This window comes from Rhinopithecus bieti, unplaced genomic scaffold (assembly GCF_001698545.2).
Source record: "Rhinopithecus bieti isolate Rb0 unplaced genomic scaffold, ASM169854v2 scaffold_23868, whole genome shotgun sequence".
Lineage (NCBI taxonomy): Eukaryota > Metazoa > Chordata > Mammalia > Primates > Cercopithecidae > Rhinopithecus > Rhinopithecus bieti.
The window spans coordinates 1,338,291-1,356,801 of NW_016811202.1; the positions used below are offsets into that span (position 1 = coordinate 1,338,291).

General features: G+C 42.6%; 1 protein-coding gene across 1 annotated transcript in view; it reads right to left on the reverse strand.

Moving 5' to 3' along the window:
* Positions 1 to 16,167, reverse strand: part of INTS4 (integrator complex subunit 4) — a 112,912-nt gene extending 96,745 nt beyond the window's left edge. The window contains exons 1-4 of the mRNA XM_017893532.1: positions 15,930 to 16,167; positions 12,435 to 12,629; positions 4,301 to 4,418; positions 1,625 to 1,731 (exon numbers count right to left, since the gene is read on the reverse strand). Coding sequence (XP_017749021.1) covers positions 1,625 to 1,731; positions 4,301 to 4,418; positions 12,435 to 12,629; positions 15,930 to 15,983 — 474 coding nt within the window. The 5' untranslated portion in view covers positions 15,984 to 16,167. The remainder of the gene's footprint in view (positions 1 to 1,624; positions 1,732 to 4,300; positions 4,419 to 12,434; positions 12,630 to 15,929) is intronic.
* Positions 16,168 to 18,511: the final 2,344 nt, after the last annotated feature.

The window sequence follows — 18,511 nt, forward strand, 5'->3', positions numbered from 1 at the left end:
GCCAGATCTCAGCTCACTGCAAGCTCCGCCTCCTGAGTTCACGCCATTCTCCTGCCTCAGCCTCCGAAGTAGCTGGGACTACAGGCACCCGCCACCTCGCCCGGCTAGTTTTTGTATTTTTTAGTAGAGACGGGGTTTCACCAGGTTAGCCAGGATGGTCTCGACTTCCTGACCTCGTGATCCACCCGTCTCGGCCTCCCAAAGTGCTGGGATTACAGGCTTGAGCCACCGCGCCCGGCCCCCCAAATTTTCTATGACTACAAATTCTTAAAAAATATATTTAAGTATATAATAATATAAAATCTTATAGTTAAAAATATATTTACAGCAGATTTAAGAAAGAGTTACTGCAGATATCACAACCCACTCATTATGACAACTCTCAGAAGCAAACTTCACAGATACATATTTTCTCTCACAGGGGAGATGTACTCACTCTCCCACACACATAATCCCTAGTTTTTCCTTTTTTTTTGAAAGACAGAGTCTCACTCTACCACTCAGACTGGAGTGCAGTGGCGCAATCTCCACTCACATAACCTCCGTCTCCCAGGTTCAAGCGATTCTCCTGCCTCAGCCTCCCTAGTAGCTGGGATTACAGGCATGCATCACCGAGCCCAGCTAATTTTTTTTGTATTTTTAGTAGAGATTGGGTTTTACCATGTTGGTCAGGCTGGTTTCAAACTCCTGATCTCAAAGGATCCGCCCACCTCAGCCTCCCAAAGTGCTGGGATTACAGGTGTGAGCCAGCACACCTGGCCCTATTTAAACTTTTAGTATTGTACTTGTCAACGTGTTTTTGTTTTTACGTATATTTGTTTTTTTACGATAAATCAAGTAGTCTTTCCTGGGACTCTGAAATAGCTTTCTAATTTCAAGAATATAATACTCTAACACAATTCAAATGCATTTGACTTTTTTATATTCTCAAAGTTATCAAAAAGATACAAAGTAAAATCAATTATACAAGGTTCTAGGGGTTGCTGTGTATACACAAAAAGAGGCTAACTAACCTCCAAATTAAATCAAAAGGCACAATTAACATATTAATACATGTATTTATTTTAAAATCAGAAAAAAAGAATGTACAAAACTTTTCCCATACATTTACTTGTGTATAGTTTGCCTGTTTATTGAAGCAACAAGGCATAATAAAAACAAAACAAGTTTGGGGTCAGAAAAAACAGAGTTTATACCCTGGTACTGCAACCTCCTAGCTGTGCAAACCTAGACAAATCAGACTCTATAAATCTTAATTTTCACCTTTGTAAAACAGAAATAACAGTACTTACCTGAAGGATTGTGAGGACGAAATGAAAAACTGAATACAAAGCACCATAACAAGCAGAGTGCATTATTAGGCACAATATACACAGTAACTATGTACTGTAATTATTTTCACTTGTTTTGAAAGGATGAGGAAATTCATTTTGTAACAAGTGTACTTAACTTTATTCCTAATCCAACACCAAGAGACAAAAAAATGAGGTAGCTCTTAAAACCATTAAAGGTCCTTAGCAGTCCTCAGTTACCGGTTTAGGATAGATCTGAGTAGATTTTATAGCTCTTACCACCTTTCCAGTAATGCAAAGCAGTTCAAGAAAGAAGAGCATTATACTCTTACCTTGCAGGCCACATCCACTAATCGCATCTGGATAGCTTGATTCTCTGGTAGCTTAGTGCCAATTGCAAGCAAAGTATCCAACAGTTGAGCTAGGACTTGATGAGACTCTAGAGAGAGAGATGGAAAGTTGGCTTGGAGAATTTCAAAAGGGGATAACTATATAAACTAATTTACTTGGGTAAAGAATGTAGATTGGCTAGGTGCAGTGACTCACAACTGTAATCCCAGCACTTTGAGAAGTTAAGGCAAGAGAATTGCTTGAGCCCAGGAGTTCAAGGCCAGCCTGGGCAACAGAGGGAGACTCTGTTTCTACAAAAATAAATCTGAAAAAAATGAGTCAGCCAGGTGGTGTGCACCCAGAGTCCCAGCTACTCAGGAGGCCGAGGTAGGAGGACCGCTTGAGCCTGGGAGATCAAGGCAGCAGTGAGCCGTAATTGCGCCACAGCACTCCAGCCGGGGAAACAGAGCAAACTCAGTCTTTAAAAAAACAGAAGAAAAAAAAAGTAGACTTTTGTCAACTGGGTTCTACTGTGTGATCCTTCATGCCCTCAACTAAAAGCTAATTTCCTAAAGGGATCATGATGTTTAAATGTCTGAGTTCTCCACAGGATAGAGTACAGTTCTATATACATAGTGCGCTCCAAAAATGTTTAGTGCTGTATTGATTCAAGAGTTTTTTCACACTAAGAAACAGAAAAAAAAAAAAAGGCCAGGCACGGTGGTTTATGCCTGTAATCCCAGGACTTTGGGAGGCCGGGGCGGATCATGAGGTCAGGAATTCAAGACCAGCCTGACCAACATGGTGAAATACCATCTCTACTAAAAATACAAAAAATAGCCAGGCATAGTGGCGGGCGCCTGTAATCCCAGCTACTCAGGAGGCTGAGGCAGGAGAACGGCTTGAACCCCGGAGGCAGAGGTTGCAGTGAGCCGAGATCGCTCCACTGCACTCCAGACTGGGCGACAGAGCGGTCCAAATATCCTAGAAGGCATATAACACATACACACTAGGCCTTCCATGATGTTTACCCTTGCCTATCTTTCTAGCTTCATCTCTTTCAGGTCTCCTTTAACACTCTTTTTTCCAACTACTTAAAATTCCATGTCCCTCTATCTTTGCTCAGGCTAACTTCTCTACGTAGAATGCCTTCCCCCACACCTGACTCCATTCTTGACCCCACTCCCCACTGAACACCTAGTTATCCCTTTTTTTTTTTTTCTTGAGACGGAGTCTCGCTCTGTCACCCAGGCTGGAGTGCAGTGGCACGATCTCTGCTAACTGCAAGCTCCATCTCCCGGGTTCATGCCATTCTCCTGCCTCAGCCTCCCAAGCAGCTGGGTCTACAGGTGCCCGCCACCATGCCCAACCAATTTTTTGTCTTTTTAGTAGAGACGGTGTTTCACCACGTTAGCCAGGATGGTCTCGATCTCCTGACCTCGTGATCCGCCTGCCTCGGCCTCCCAAAGTGTTGGGATTACAGGCGTGAGCCACTGCGCCCAGTCTAGTTATCCTTAAAATGTCACTTCTCACATAGCTACCATAAGAATTTTCTATGGGAAAAAATGATACTTCTGTACTGAAGCAATGTTATTCTTTTGGTGCTTGTATTTATTTTATTTTAATTTAATTTATTTTTTGAGACAGGGTCTCATTCTGTTACCCAGGCTGAAATACAGTGGCATGATCATGGCTTACTGCAGCCTCAATCTCCTAGGTCGAAGCGGTCCTCCCACTTTAGCCTCCCAAGCAGCTGGGATAAAGGTGTGAGCAACCAGGTTTGGCTGATTTTTTAATATTTTGTAGAGACAAGATTTAATTATGTTGCCCAGACTGGTCTCAAATTCCTGGGCTCAAGGGATCCTTCCACTTCGACCTCCCAACGTTTTGGGATTACAGGCCTAGCCTAACCTGTGCCTAGCCTGTTTTAGTGCTTTTAAAAATATGTCTTGGCCGGGTGCGGTGGCTCATGCCTGTAATCCCAGCACTTTGGCAGGCCGAAGCTGGCGGATCACAAGGTCAGGAGATTGAGACCATCCTGGCTAACATAGTGAAATCCTGTCTCTACTAAAAATACAAAAAATCAGCCGGGTGTGGTGGCGGGCACCTGTAGTCCCAGCTACTCCGGAGGCTGAGGCAGGAGAATGGTGTGAACCCAGGAGGCGGAGCTTGCAGTGAGCCAAGATCGTGCCACTGCACTCCAGCCTGGGAGACAGAGCGAGACTCCGTCAAAAAAAATGTTTCTTGATAAAACGAGTACTACATGTTCAGTTACAGGTTTCACTGTAAGCTGAAATAATCCTTTTAGAAAGCAATAGGGTAATACATAGCAAGGGTCATTAACATGTTTGGACTTCCGGACTCCGGCCTGGAGTCAGGCTGCTCAATATATCAAGGTCCTGCTGCAAAATAAAAAACAAACAAGCAAAAAAAAAAGGACAATAATATCTATATCATATGTAAACTACCTCAAATATATGGTACTTGGCCAATAAATGACAGTTATTAAGAGATAAACTGTACTTCTACTCCAATGTAAATATATATACATGGTTTCATTAAATTATCCTCAAATCCCTTTTCAATAACAATCAACACAACAAAATTTTGTCCTAACTTCTATAAGAAAGAACTAAAGATTTCTGCTCTGACTATAGAGCTTTTAAATTACAACTTACTTTCATTCTGCAGGATGTTAATGGCATCATCCATAATGCAGTCTGGTGAAAATCCTGCTGTCTTTGATAGTAAACCCAACAATGATGCAATTTTCAGTCTCACAGATGGATCATTCTCCTGGAAAAAAAGAAGCAATTGTCACTTTGATGCTTTACACTTAGCTAACCAACAAACAGGAATATGGAAAACTAACATCCCAAAAGAGATTCAATGATCCAAGTATTCTATGGCATCATTCCTGAAAAATTAATTTTATATACTTCTGGAAAGATAGCTACTTATTTATTTATTTATTTATTGAGATGGAGTTTTACTCTGTTGCCCAGGCTGGAGTGCAGTGCTGATCTTGGCTCACTGCAACCTCTGCGGGGGAGACGGCTTTCTCAGTTGATACATTACATCCAAATGTTGCAAAGTGAATGAGAACTTTTCTATGCCATTCTGATGTCACTAACTTCTAATAAAAAATGTGCTGTTGGCATAAAAAGTACCTGACCTCCACTGAGTAGTCATGTTAGACACAAGTCACAGCAATTTGCACCAACAACACTGGGTATACAACATTGCTGCCAGCACCACTGCTCTTGGAGTCCCTGGAAGGTGAGTGTGGCAGCTACTACTGCTATCACCAGAAAGAATTTTTCATTCTACCTTTTTTTTTTTTTTTTTTTTTTTGAGACAGGGTCTCACTGTCTCCCAGGTCACAGTGCAGTGGCGCAATCACGGCTATCTAGAGCCTTAACCTCCTGGGCTCAAGTGAACCTCCAACCTCTGCCTCCCAAGTAGCTGGGACTACAGGTACATGCTACCACACCTGGCCACTTTTTTAAAATTTTTAGTAGAGAGGAGCTTTTGCTTTGTTACCCAGGTTGGTCTCAAACTCCTGAGCTCAAGCAATCCTCCTGCCTCGGCTTCCCAAAGCGCTGGAATTACAGGTGTGAGCCACGGCGCTCAGTCCTACCTGCTTTTTTGAATCACCAGATCCTGATTAAAAGTCTGGAGGAGGCAAGTGTGATTGTCTGAGTATAAGTCTTGTGCCTGGGCCCGAGCTGCAGGGGAGACTGACAAAGAAATAGTCTGGCTGTTTTAGCTTAGAGAGTGACAGGTGGTCTCTAATGGGCACCAAAATTCCTGTGGTAAGAAATTTATTCCAAAGACAAAAAGGAATGCTCTCTTGTTCACTGCCATATCTCAATATAGCACAACAGCTGACACTAAAAAGATCAATAAATATATGTGAAATGAGAGGGGAAAAAAAGTACCTTGCCAGTGCTGAGAATAGATCATCTTTCTATACTAAAGACAAAATTAATTAAGTGTATGCTCAAAGGATGAGGTACTTTTCAAATAAGACCAACTCCCCACCTCCTATATTCAGTTTCTAAGGAGGTCACCAGGCACAATGAGGAGGCCTAAAGCAGGGGAAGGGGCAATAGATGGCATAGATACAGCGTTGGCATGCTATGCCACTTATTATGCATATAACAGAGACAAAATGTAAAATGAGACCGGGCACAGTGGCTCATAATTCCAACACTTTGGGAGGCTGAGGCGGGCAGATCACCTACATCAGGAAGTTCGAGACCAGACTGGCCAACATGGCAAAACCCTGTCTCTACTAAAAATACAAAACTTAGCCGGGCATGGTGGCGCACACCTCTAGTCCCAGCTACTCGGAAGGCTGAGGCAGGAGAATCACTTGAACTCAGGAGGCAGAAGTTGTAGTGAGCCAAGATCACGCCACTGCACTCCAGCCTGGGCGACAGATTAAGACTCTGTCTTAAAAAAAAAAAAAAAAAAAAGGTAGAATGGTAGTGGTTGCCAGGGGCTGGAGGGGGTGCAATGGAGGATTACTGTTTAATGGGAAAGAGTTTCAGTTTCAGTTTTACAAGATGAAAAGAGTTCTGGAGATGGATGGTGGTGATGGCTGCATAACAATATGAATGTACTTAATACACATGAACTGCACACTTAAAATGGTTAAGAAAATAAATTTTAATTGTTACCACAACTAAGAAATGATTAGCCAGGCATGGTGGCACATGCCTATAGTTCCAGCTACTTGGGAGGCTGAGGTGAGAGGATTGCATAAGCCTGGGAGGTAGAGGTTTCAGTGAGCCGTGATCGCACCACTGCACTCCAGTCCAGAGTGAGACCTTGTGAGGAAAAAAAGAGGGGAGGGGGGAGAAAATAAATGAAAAAAAAAAAAAAAAAAAAGAGATAAGACAGCATCTAACCTAGTGACATTCCTTATCCATCTGGGTACTTTACTCAAGTTCTTTTACTTTCTGAAATAATCCCTTAGCACTCCTTCTACTATGACACATAAATGATCTCCTTCACACCTGAGCTAAAAACAGAATTACCTCCAGGGAAGCCTTATCTAATAATTGTTTCTTCTGACCATTAAAACTGTCCTCGTTCAGGCTTGCATCACCTTTCTCCAAACTTAGAGTCTTCTAATTGGTCACTCCAACTCCAGTCATCCAATTCCTTTATCCTCCATACTTTCCCTCAGAGTGACATTTCTAAAACAAAAACTGACAAGGTAGAATACAAGGCCCTTTAGAATAGGATCCCTTCCAAATCTTCTGGTCTTATCTCTTGATGAGCTCCCAACCTAAAATTTGCACCAGCCAAACTAGTTGCATTTCTTCTAATGTGATAGTGTGTCTCACATCTCCATGCCCATGTTACGGTTGCTCACAACTAAAATGTCTTTCCCCCTGTTTTCCAACTGGCCAAAATCTATTTTTAGGACTTTTCTCAAGCATCGCTACCACTCTATAATGCATTTCTGGAACACTGCTTCCAAAAATTAATTACCCCCTTCTCTGAGGCCATATCATAACCTACCCCTTTCAGAAGACCTGAAACAGTATATTATTAATTAATTTCTTATTTACTCAAGACTCAGATCAGGGATTACATCAGATACATCTCTATTACCAACATAAAGCACAAAGTTTGGCACAGAGTAAGTATTCAGACATGCTGAGCAAATGAAAAAATGAGCAAATGGAAAACTTTAGCACTTACTATCTACATACTACATATATGGTCTGCTGACTACACTGCTAGCCCCTAAAGGACAAGGAACATGTCTCATAGCTCTGCATCCTCCATAGCTACTAGCACAGTAGCATAAGTGAAGAATCAATTGTGTGAAATAAGTTCAGATACTACTGCCTGATCACAAAAAAAAAAAAACAAAATAGGAAAAAGCAGAAGCCAGAGTAGTTTTATCCACTAAAATATTAATATAAGATACCACATTTCTGGACAGAACAGAAGAAAGGGTAAAAAACCCTATGGTCACCAATCTAGAACTGGGTCCATCTGGCATCCCTCTTCATTTCTTTTGGAGCTAGGGTCCACTTGATTAATGCACGCAGCATGGACTGATTAAAGTGCTTGAGAGCTGACTTCAGAACACCTGAGTTAAATTTTGCTTTTAGACATGACAAAAGATTGTTTTTTAAGAGTCTTCACCATATTTATGCAGCCAACAGACACATGAAAAAATGCTCATCATCACTGGTCATCAGAGAAATGCAAATCAAAACCACAATGAGATACCATCTCATACCAGTTAGAATGGTGATCACTAAAAAGTCAGGAAACAACAGATGCTGGAAAGGATGTGGAGAAATAGGAAAGCTTTTACATTGTTGGTGGGAGCATAAATTAGTTCAACCATTGTGGAAGACAGTGTGGCGATTCCTCAAGGATCTAGAACTAGAAATACCATTTGACTCAGCAATCCCATTACTGGGTATACACCCAAAGGATTATAAATCATGCTACTATAAAGACACATGCATACATATGTTTATTGTAGCACTATTCACGATAGCAAAGACTTGGAACTAACCCAAATGTCCACCAACAATAGACTGGATTAAGAAAATGTGGCATATATATACCATGGAATACTATGCAGCCATAAAAAAGGATGAGTTTATGTCCTTTGCAGGGAAATGGATGAAGCTGGAAACCACCATTCTCAGCAAACTATTACAAGGACAGAAAACCAAACACCGCATGTTCTCACTCATAGGTGGGAACTGAACAGTGAGAATACTTGGACACATGGTGGGGAACATCATACACCAGGGCCTGTCGGGGAGTGGGAGGCTGGGGGAGGGATAGCATTAGGAGAAATACCTAATGTAAATGATGAGTTGATGGGTGCAGCAAACCAACATGGCACATGTATACCTACGTAACAAACCTGCACGTTGTGCACATGTACCCTAGAACTTAAAGTATAATAATAAAAAAAAGTCTTCACCATTTAAAGATATAAATCAAAATTCATGATTAAAATAATACAATGCCAGGAATTTATTTTCATAAGAATCTGGTGGAGAAGGTGAGGGTAAAGAAGTAGAAGTGGATTGGAGGGAAGAGGGAAAATGAAACAAGTTTGGCCACAAAATGGTAAATTTTGAAGCCGGGTAATGGGTACATGGGAATTAATTAAACTATTCTCTCTACTTACATAGTATATATTTGAAATGTTCCATAACAAAAGGTTTAAAAAAAAAAAAAAAAAAAAACGAAGTTCAAATCCATACCTTCCATTTACTAGCTGGGTGACCTTGAATACTAAACAGCTCTAAGCTTAGTTCCATTATCTGGAATTTAGAGATAACAATGGTGCTATCATCAGGATTAAATAAAATATTACACATGGAAAGTGCTTTACAAACTCTAACAAGCAAACTAAATGTTAACTGCTCTTAGAAGTATTATATAGATTGTCATTGGTAACAGAACTTTAATATAATAATAATGGTAGATATTGCTAAGAAAAAGACTAACGGAAAATAGATCACTGTGAGATTGAAAACTTCTTGAGAACAGAAATCCTGATTTTGGCCAGATGTGGTGGCTCACACCTGTAATCCCAATCCTTTGGGAGAGCCAAGCAGGAGGGTTGCTTGAGCTCAGGAATTCGAGACCAGCCTGGGCAACACAGAGAGACTCTATCTCTACAAAAAAAATTAAAAAGAAAAAATTAGCTGGGAGTGGTGGCATGCGCCTGTGGTCCCAGCTCCTCAGGAGGCTGAGGTGGGAGGATGGCTTGAGCCTGGGAGTCCAGACTGCAGTGAGCAGTGATCGTGCCATTGCACTCTAGACTGAGAAACAGCAACACTCAAACAGATGCCAGGCACAGTGGTTCATGCCTGTAATCCCAGCACTTTGGGAGGCTGAGGCAGATGAATCGCTTGAGCCCAGGAGTTTGAGACCAGCCTTGGCAACATGGTGAAACCCCATCTCTATCAAAAATACAAAACTTTAGCCAGTCTCATAACCCAGTCTCTAGATAGATAGATACGATTTTTTAAAAATTTTTTTAAAGAAAAGNTGACAGAGCAAGACTCCGTCTCAAAAAAAATAAAATAAAATAAAAAAATAAAATAAAATAAAATAAAATCCCTGCTCAAGGCAAGCTTATGTTCCTGTATGGGGAAATGGACAAGGAACATAATTAACAAGAAATTATACAGAATATTAGAAGATGGTAAGTCCCATGGAGAAAACAAAATCAAGGAAGGGGACTAGGAAGTGCTGGGTGGGGATAGGCAGTTTCGATACGAAACAGAAGGGTAAAGGAAGACCTCAGTGTAACGGTGACATTTGCACGCTGATGGCTGCAATATGAAGTACAAGTCATCATTTATAACATAGTCTTAAAATTGTCAAAGATATACTTAACCTAAATATAACAAAGCCTACAGGTCTAACTTTCAGTTCATAATAAATACAGAGAACAGAGGAACAAGTTAATCCTCAAAAAAGTAAATGAATTCGGAAAACAAGACATTTTACAAAAGAACTGTCTCAGTTTCTTAATCAAATCAATGTCACCAAAATAGTAACTGTTGTAGATTTTTTAAAAAGACTAAATGCCATGTGGGGACCTGGTTTGCATTTTGATTTGAACATATCAACTATAAAAAGATATTGGGGAACAACTAAAAAAATCTAAATATCAACTAATTCTTAGATGACATTAAAGAATTACTTAACTTTATTCATTATGGTTAGGTAGCTACGTTAAAAAATAAAAAGTCCCTCTACTTTCTCACAGCAGTGAGGAAAAAAAGAAAAAAACAAAAGATATCCCTTTTTAATAGATATGTAATGAAATAATTAGAAAAAAATGACATATCTTTTAAAAATTCATCAAAACAAGGCTGGGCGTGGTGGCTCACGCCTGTAATCCCAGCACTTTGGGAGGCCAAGGCAGGTGGATCACCTGAGGTCTGGAATTCGAGACCAGCCTGGCTAACATGGTGAAACCCTGTCTCTACTAAAAATACAAAATTAGTTGGGCATGATGGCGCGTGCCTGTAGTCCCAGCTACTCGGGAGGCTGAGGCAGGAGAATTGCTTGAACCCAAGAGGCGGAAGTTGCAGTGAGCCCAGACAGTGCTATTGCACTCCAGCCTGGGCAACCGAGTGAGACTCATCTCAAAAAAAATAATAATAAAATAAAATAAAATTCAGCAAAACAAATAGAGCAAATTTGACAAAATTACTAATAACTGTTAAATTCTAGGAATGGGTATTTGGTAGGTCACTACAGTATTTTATCTACTTTTCCATAAGCTTAATAATTTGGGGGCTGGGTGTCGTGGTTCACACCTGTAATCCCAGGAATTTGGGAGCCCAAGGTGGGTGGATTGCTAGAGCCCAGGAGTTCGAGATCAGCCTGTGCAACATAGAAAGCCCTGTCTCTACAAAAAAAAAAAAATACAAAAATTAGCTGGGCATGCTGTACATGCCTGTAGTCCCAGCTACTCAGAAGGCTGAGACAGGAGGATCAATTGAGCCTTGGAGGTCGAGGGTACAGTGAGCTGTGATAGCACCACTGCACTCCCACCTGGGAGAGAAAGCAAGAGCCTGTCTCAAAAATAATAATAGTAATAATAATAATGATGTTTGGGCTGGGCATGGTAGCTCACACTTGTAATCTCAGCACTTTGGGAGGCCAGGGTGCATGGATCACTTGAGATCAGGAGTATGAGACCAGCCTGGCCAACACAGCAAAACCCCATCTCTACTAAAAATACAAAAAAAATTAGCTGGGTGTGGTGTCGCACACCTGTGGTCCTAGCCACTCTGGAGGCTGAGGCAGGAGAATCACTTAAACCGAGGAGGCGGAGGTTGCACTGAGCCAAGATTGCGCCACTACACTCCAGCCTGGGAGACAGACCAAGACTTGGTCTCAAAAAAAAAAAAAAAAAAAAAAAAAAAAGCAAAACTTGGCCTGGAGTTGTGGCACTTGTCTGTAGTCCCACCTACTTGGAAGGCTGAGCCAGGAGAATCACTTAAGCCAGGAGTTCCACGCTACAGTGAGCTATGACGGTGCCACTGAATTCTAGGATGGGTGGCAGTGAGCCTCTGTCTCAAAGAAAATTTTTTTGGCCAGGCGCAGTGGCTCACACCTGTAATCCTAACACTTTGGGAGGCCGAGGCAGGCAGATCACTTGAGGTCAGGAGTTCGAGACCAGCCTGGCCAACATGGCAAAACCCCATCTCTACTAAAAATACAAAAATTAGGGCATGGTGGCACATGCCTGTAATCCCAGCTACTAAGGAGGCTGAGGCAAGACAATTGCTTGAACCCAGGAGGCAGAGGTTGCAGTGAGCCAAGATTGCACCACTGCACTACAGCCTGGGCAAGAGTGAGACTCTGTCTCAAAAAAAAAAATTATTTTTCATTAAAAAAGAGGGCTACTGCAATTAGATATGAGGGCCATGAATTAGGACAGGAACAGCAGGATGTTAAGGGGACCACATTCCAGAGATGAATGGGTCATGACTGATGTTAACTCCTCTTTTGTGCTTCCACTGCACTCTGCACATATTGCACTCACAGTAACTTCAGCAGTATGATGCACTTTATCATTGACACGTTTTATTTCCATCTACTATACTGTAACTTTCTGAGGACAAGATCTGCATCTTTTTTATCTCTGTATCCACAGTACCTAGCACATGGAAGACACTCAGTAAAAGCCTGCTAATGAATACCTTATTTATTTGTAATATCAACCATTCTGCAGACATGACATAACTCCCATGATGTACTCCCATCAGATCCTCAAGATTTTCTTACCTTGTAATAATGTTCCAAGAGAATCCTGACTACTCCCTCTACACTTTCTGCCTCGACAGGCTTCCTGGCAAACTGGAGCAGGTATTGCAAAGCATCTGCTGGGGAGGTAGCTTTACACAGATCTATGTGGAGTGCTGCAGATTTACTTGGTTTTGTTAGTCGGAGTTTCTTAGTAGCAATTTCCTCCTGTTGTTGCTGCAAGGGGTAGAGAAAACTGAAAACACAGAATCTGCAAATATAACTTTGCCTCATTTGGTGGAAATAATTTTCCATTATACCAAATAATATATTTAGCTGACAGACTTAGGAAAATACAGTGTTATAAACTTGAAAGAGTACCGGGTTGGTGACAAGGTCATGAGTCTCAATTTTGCCTTTACTAGCTCCTATGACTTTAGGCAAGTCATTTAATTTCTCCAAGTCTCAGTTTATTTCTCTGTAAAATAGGTATACTTTATTTTTTCTTAGAGATGGAGTCTCTCTACGTTGCCCAGGCTGGTCTCTAACTCCTGGGCTCAAGCAACCCTCGCACCTCAGCCTCCCAAAGTGCTGAGATTACAAGCATGAGCCACCATGCCCAGCCTTACACCAACATTTTGCTCTACTTATCTCTGAGGATTGTGGTAGCCTTTGGGTTTAGAGATAACACGAAGGATCTACTCCATTTTTTTGAGACAGAGCAAGACATTGTCGCCCAGGCGGGAGTACAATGGTGCAATCTTGGCTTGCTACAATCTCCACCTCCTAGGTTCAAATAATTCTCTGACTGACACCCAACACGCTGGGATTGTAGGTGTGTGCCACCTCCACCTACTAGGTTCAAGCGATTCACCTCCCTGACTCCCAGCTAGCTGTGATTACAGATGCGTGTCACCACACCCAGCTAATTTTTGTATTTTTAGTAGAGACAGGTTTTTCCATGTTACCCAGGCTGGTTTCAAACTCCTGGCCTCAAGTGATCCCTCTGCTTCAGTCTCCCAAAGTCCATTCTTTATTAGAAAACAAATATCAGACAGGGCGTGGTGGCTCACGCCTGTAATCCCAGCACTCTGAGAGGCTGAGGCAGGCGGATCACTTGAGGCCAGGAGTTCAAGACCAGCCTGGCCAACACGGCAAAACCCTGTCTCTACTAAAAATACAAAAATTAGCCGGGGGTGGTGGTGTATGCCTGCAGTCCCAGCTATGCAGGAGGCTGAGGAACGTGTGAACCCAGGAGGCAGAAGTTACAGTGAGCCAGGATTGTGCAATTGCACACCAGTTTGCGCAAAAAGAGCAAAACTCCATCTCAAAACAAAAGAAAAGGAAACAAATATTGGATGGGCTTAGCGGCTTACAGCTGTAATCCTAGCACTTTGGGAGGCTAAGGCAGGAGGATCCCTTGAGCCCAGGAGTTCGAGACCAGCCTGGGCAACATGGTGAAACCCTGTCTCTATTTAAAAAATAATAATAATAACAATAAAATAAAATAAATTTCCTTAACAGTGCATTTTTATGTACTGAGCAATCACCTCCTTACAAATTCACATTTCCATAGAAAAGAGACTAGAATTATTCTAGACAAGAACACAGTATGACATGATAAAAAGAATAAGGGCTTTGGAGTCAGAGGAATTTGTATTCAATAACAACTTAATAGCTAGGGAAGGCCTTCTATATGAGGGCATACCAATACTTTATTATCACAGAGCTATTCGATAAATCTAAGTTATTAAACATAACTTTATTATACATATACATAAGTGCTAGGCACATATCAGTTCTCCTTCCTCATCTTTTCAGCGGAGAAAAAAGAACAGAAGCACTAAGATCTCATTTAATCACTTCATGTTAACAACTGATGAAAAATTAAGTGAAGAAATTAGCTCTTCCCTTAAAATTCTTAGCCATTTCTATCCTATTCCTCTCAAACTCAGTTTTCAGTCTTATCAAAGCTGTAGTTAGGTCAAAAGCTAGGAATTTTTTCCCTAAGTATTATGTAAGGGAGAAGACAACCAATATCAACTGTCATTCAACCACTAATAATACTTTAGTGAGCCAGGCCCTACTGTCCATCTCCAGGACATGGAGACGAACCAGGCATTACCTCTGCCATCAAGGACCTCAGACTGGTGGGAAGATAGGTACACTGGTAATTACAGCAGCACTGAATGAAAAGTACAAAAAGATTAGTACCACAGAATGCTACAGAAACAGGTGAAGAAGAGACTAAGCTCTTTACAAGGTTTCAGTTGGGTCTTGCAGCACCAATGTTAAGTCCACTGGGTGGAGAACAAAAAGAAAGGGAAGAATGGCATGTATTCTGTATAAAAGAGACAACCAGTGCAAGAGTTTGGAGATATGCAGACACATGAACACATGGCATATCTGGTTATGTGAGGATGGGTGGAAGAGGGGTGAGCACTCCTGGGAAATGGGAACAACAGGAAGGTTGGGAAGAAAGGAAATTACATTGCGCAACAGTACTACAGTACTAATGTTCTTAATGCCACTGAACTTTACACTTAAAATTGTTAAAATTCTAAATTTTATATTATGTATTAACATATTTTATATTATGTATTAACATATTTTACTGCTGGATGAATGAATCAATGTTATGTTTAAGGATCAGTATCCTGCCGGATGCTCTGTCTTGCCACTCTACAAGTCTAAGGATCTAAGAATGCAACCGATGCATTGGCATGAATTTGGGGGCATGTCAGGAATGCAGAATCTTGCCTCACCTCCTCTACTTGACTTATCAAATAGAATCGACATTTGAACAACGTCCCCAGGTGATTTGTATACACATTAAAATCTGAGAAATAAGACATTAGGATGATTTGGGATCAACCCTAGCAACATCTACATGGAGACACACGGAACATCACTGACCGCTCTGACATGGGCTCTGTCCACCTGTCACAAATTCATGGTGAGAAAGGTACTGTCCTCCTTCCTAGGTGAGCCGTTCCACCAGTGGAGAGTTCTTGCCTATGAAGTCTGTGACTCCCGCCTGCTTAGACTGCGCCTGAAGGAATTCTATAGACCCTTCTTTCAGCCCCTTAGAACCTTGTGTATATTCCAACTGGTCCCTGAGAGGTTTTTTTTGGAACGTGGGGGTGGGGAGGCTAGAAGGGTCTCTGCTGCTAACTGGTGAACCCTCGTACCCCTCCGGAAGGCTCAATGTCCACATCTGGAAAACGAGGATGCTAATATAACGCGATGTAGCAAAGTTATATGAGAGAATAAAATGAGATAACGGATAAGATAGTTTCGCAAATTAAAAAACACTGTTTCTCCTAATAATTTTTTTAAAATTCTGTCAGACTTCACATATTAATGACAACAGCGGTTGCAAACAAACACGCCCACTAACGTGCAATATTAGAGATTATCAACAAGTCCGCACTTAACACGGGCGTATGGAGCCTGTTCTGTTCTGGCAAAGTGCATGGGTTTTGGATAATCTACCCTGGTCCGGATCGGTTCTGGATCTTTCCCGCCAGAGCTTACCTGAACCACTTTCGTGAATTCCTCATAAACTCGCTTCTTAAGGTGCGCCGCCATGCCTGCCTGCGAGCCCTCTCAGCTTCCGTACACTGGGTTGGGGGGGGGCGGTGGACGGATCCGGAAAATTTGTCTAGGCGCGGGGGTGGGTGGGTGACTTGCCGAGATCCCACAAGGCAGTGGGGTTTGGGGAAAGAGCGGCCGCTTCCTGTTGCTCGACTGCCCCGCCACTGTACGGCCTGATTTGGCGGCCTAAGCCTTCTGCGCCGGAAGAACGGAAACAAGAGAGCCACTTGTGGGAGGCGGGGCCTCTGGTGGGAGGCGGGGCCTCTGGTGGGAGGCGGGGCCTCTGGTGGGAGGCGGGGCCTCTGGTGGGAGGCGGGGCCTCTGGTGGGAGGAGCCGAGATTGAAAGGGTGGGCAACCCAATGGGAGCTTTGGGAGGCTGGCTGGTGGCCTTGGAGTGGCTAAGAGACTTGCGCGGTGCAGCGCGAAGGGAGGGAGGAAGTACAAGTTAAAGGGCAGAGGCGGGGCGATCCAGAACTAGAGGCAAAACCCGGAGCCCTGTAAGGGGTTTGACTAGTGGCTCAGCTGACATTCCCATCATCCTTTTCTGTACACGATGCGGCTTATAGGTTTCCTAAGCACTGCCTTTGTTTAAGCTGTGCGCCACCCCTCTCCTGTTTGGGGGTGCCTTTCCGTACTCCCTTATTCCAGTTTTACAAAAGCTGCCATCCTTTAAGGCATCAATCCCTGCTCTGATAGCTATAGTACAGTAGAAAGACATCTGAGACCAAGGATAAAGCAACGAAGCTACAGGCGACAGTTCTGGTTCTTAAGCAAATGGCTCGACTACAAATGCATTTATAATAACCTGACAAAGATGTGACAATGGAGTGAAATAATGCAGGAACATTTTATGGACTGTAAGGTATAGTGCACATGTTAGTGTCAGTAAATCCAAGGTCAAGTTTTACAACCTACATGAAACTAGCTGTTCATTGTTTTGGTCTTTCAAAAGAATTAATGTGGGCCAGGCACGGTGGCTCAAGCCTGTAATGCCAACACTTTGGGAGGCCGAAGCGGGTGGATCGCTTGAGGTCAGAAGTTCGAGACCTGCCTGGCCAACATGGTGAAACCCCGTCTCTACTAAAAATATAAAAATTAGCCAGGGCGTGGTGGCACACGCCTGTAATCCCAGCTTCTTGAGAGGTTGAGGCAGGAGAATCACTTGAACCTGGGAGGTGGAGGTTGCAGTGAGCCGAGATCACGCCACTGCACTCCAGCCTGGGCAACAGAGCGAGACTCCGTATCAAGAGAGAGAGAGAGAGAGAAGAAAGAAAGAGAGCGAGAGAGAAAGAAAAAGGAAGGAAGGGAGGGAGGGAGGGAGGGAGGGAAGGAAAGAAGGAAAGGCATGGTGGCACACGCCTGTAATCCCACCACTTCGAGAGGCCAACGCGGGCGGATCACCTAGCTCAGAAGTTTTGAGACCAGCCCGGGCAACATGGCAAAATCTACTAAAAAATACAAAATTTAGCTGGGCATGATGGTGGCCCACGCCCGAAGTCCCAGCTACTCCAGAGGCTGAGGTGGGAAAATCGCTTGGGTCTGGGATGTGGAGGTTGCAGTGTGCCAACATCAAGCCACTGCACTCCAGCCTGGGCAACGAAGTGAGACCCCGTCTCCAAAGGAAAAAAAAAAAAAAAAAAGCCTGGGCGCGGTGGCTCACCCCTGTAATTCCAGCACTTTGGGAGGCCGAGGCGGGCGGATTACCTGAGGTCGGGAGTTCGAGACCAGCCCGGCCAACATGGTGAAACCCCCGTGTCTCCTAAAAATACAAAAACTAGCCGGGCGTCGGGGTGGGTGCCTGTAATCCTAGCTACTCGGGAGGCTGAGGCAGGAGAATCGCTTGAACCTAGGAGGCAGCGGCTGCAGTGCGCCGAGTTCGGGCCACTGTACTCCAGCCTGGGCAACAGAACGAGACTGTCTCAAAAAAAAGAAGAAAAAAAAAAAGGAAACTATTTCTAATGCGGCTTTAAAAGAATGAGTTTTTCCAGAAACAAAGGCATCCCAGACACCGAGATAAGATATACAAATTATGTCAAGGGAAATGAAAAACATTTAGCAAACAATACCTTTAATAAAGCTTAGCTGCTATTATTACCATTATCATATTCTATCAAATCTAAGCTGCCAGCAATTATAAAATCAATATTTTATTTATTATGTTAAGAAAAGAAATGCTGAAATTAAAAACAATGGTTTCTAATTGCTTAGATTTGTTATGTATGCTTACAGAAACAGCTCTTTTAAACTTATTTAGACATAGATTTGTATCTTACATCACACTGCTGTTTCCATGTCTTTCTGTGCACGTAAAAACTTTTTAATGACAAGTTATAGGGTAATCTATTTGGAGATATATTAAATAGTAATTTAAAATAACACATGTAGTACCAACATTGCAGAGCTCAGTTGAAGCGATGACACCATGAACTTCTACGACTCAGTCTACATATGAGCAACTGGCCAACATCTCCTGATTTCAGAGGCATTAAATGTGCATCATAGCATCAATGATATGAGTATT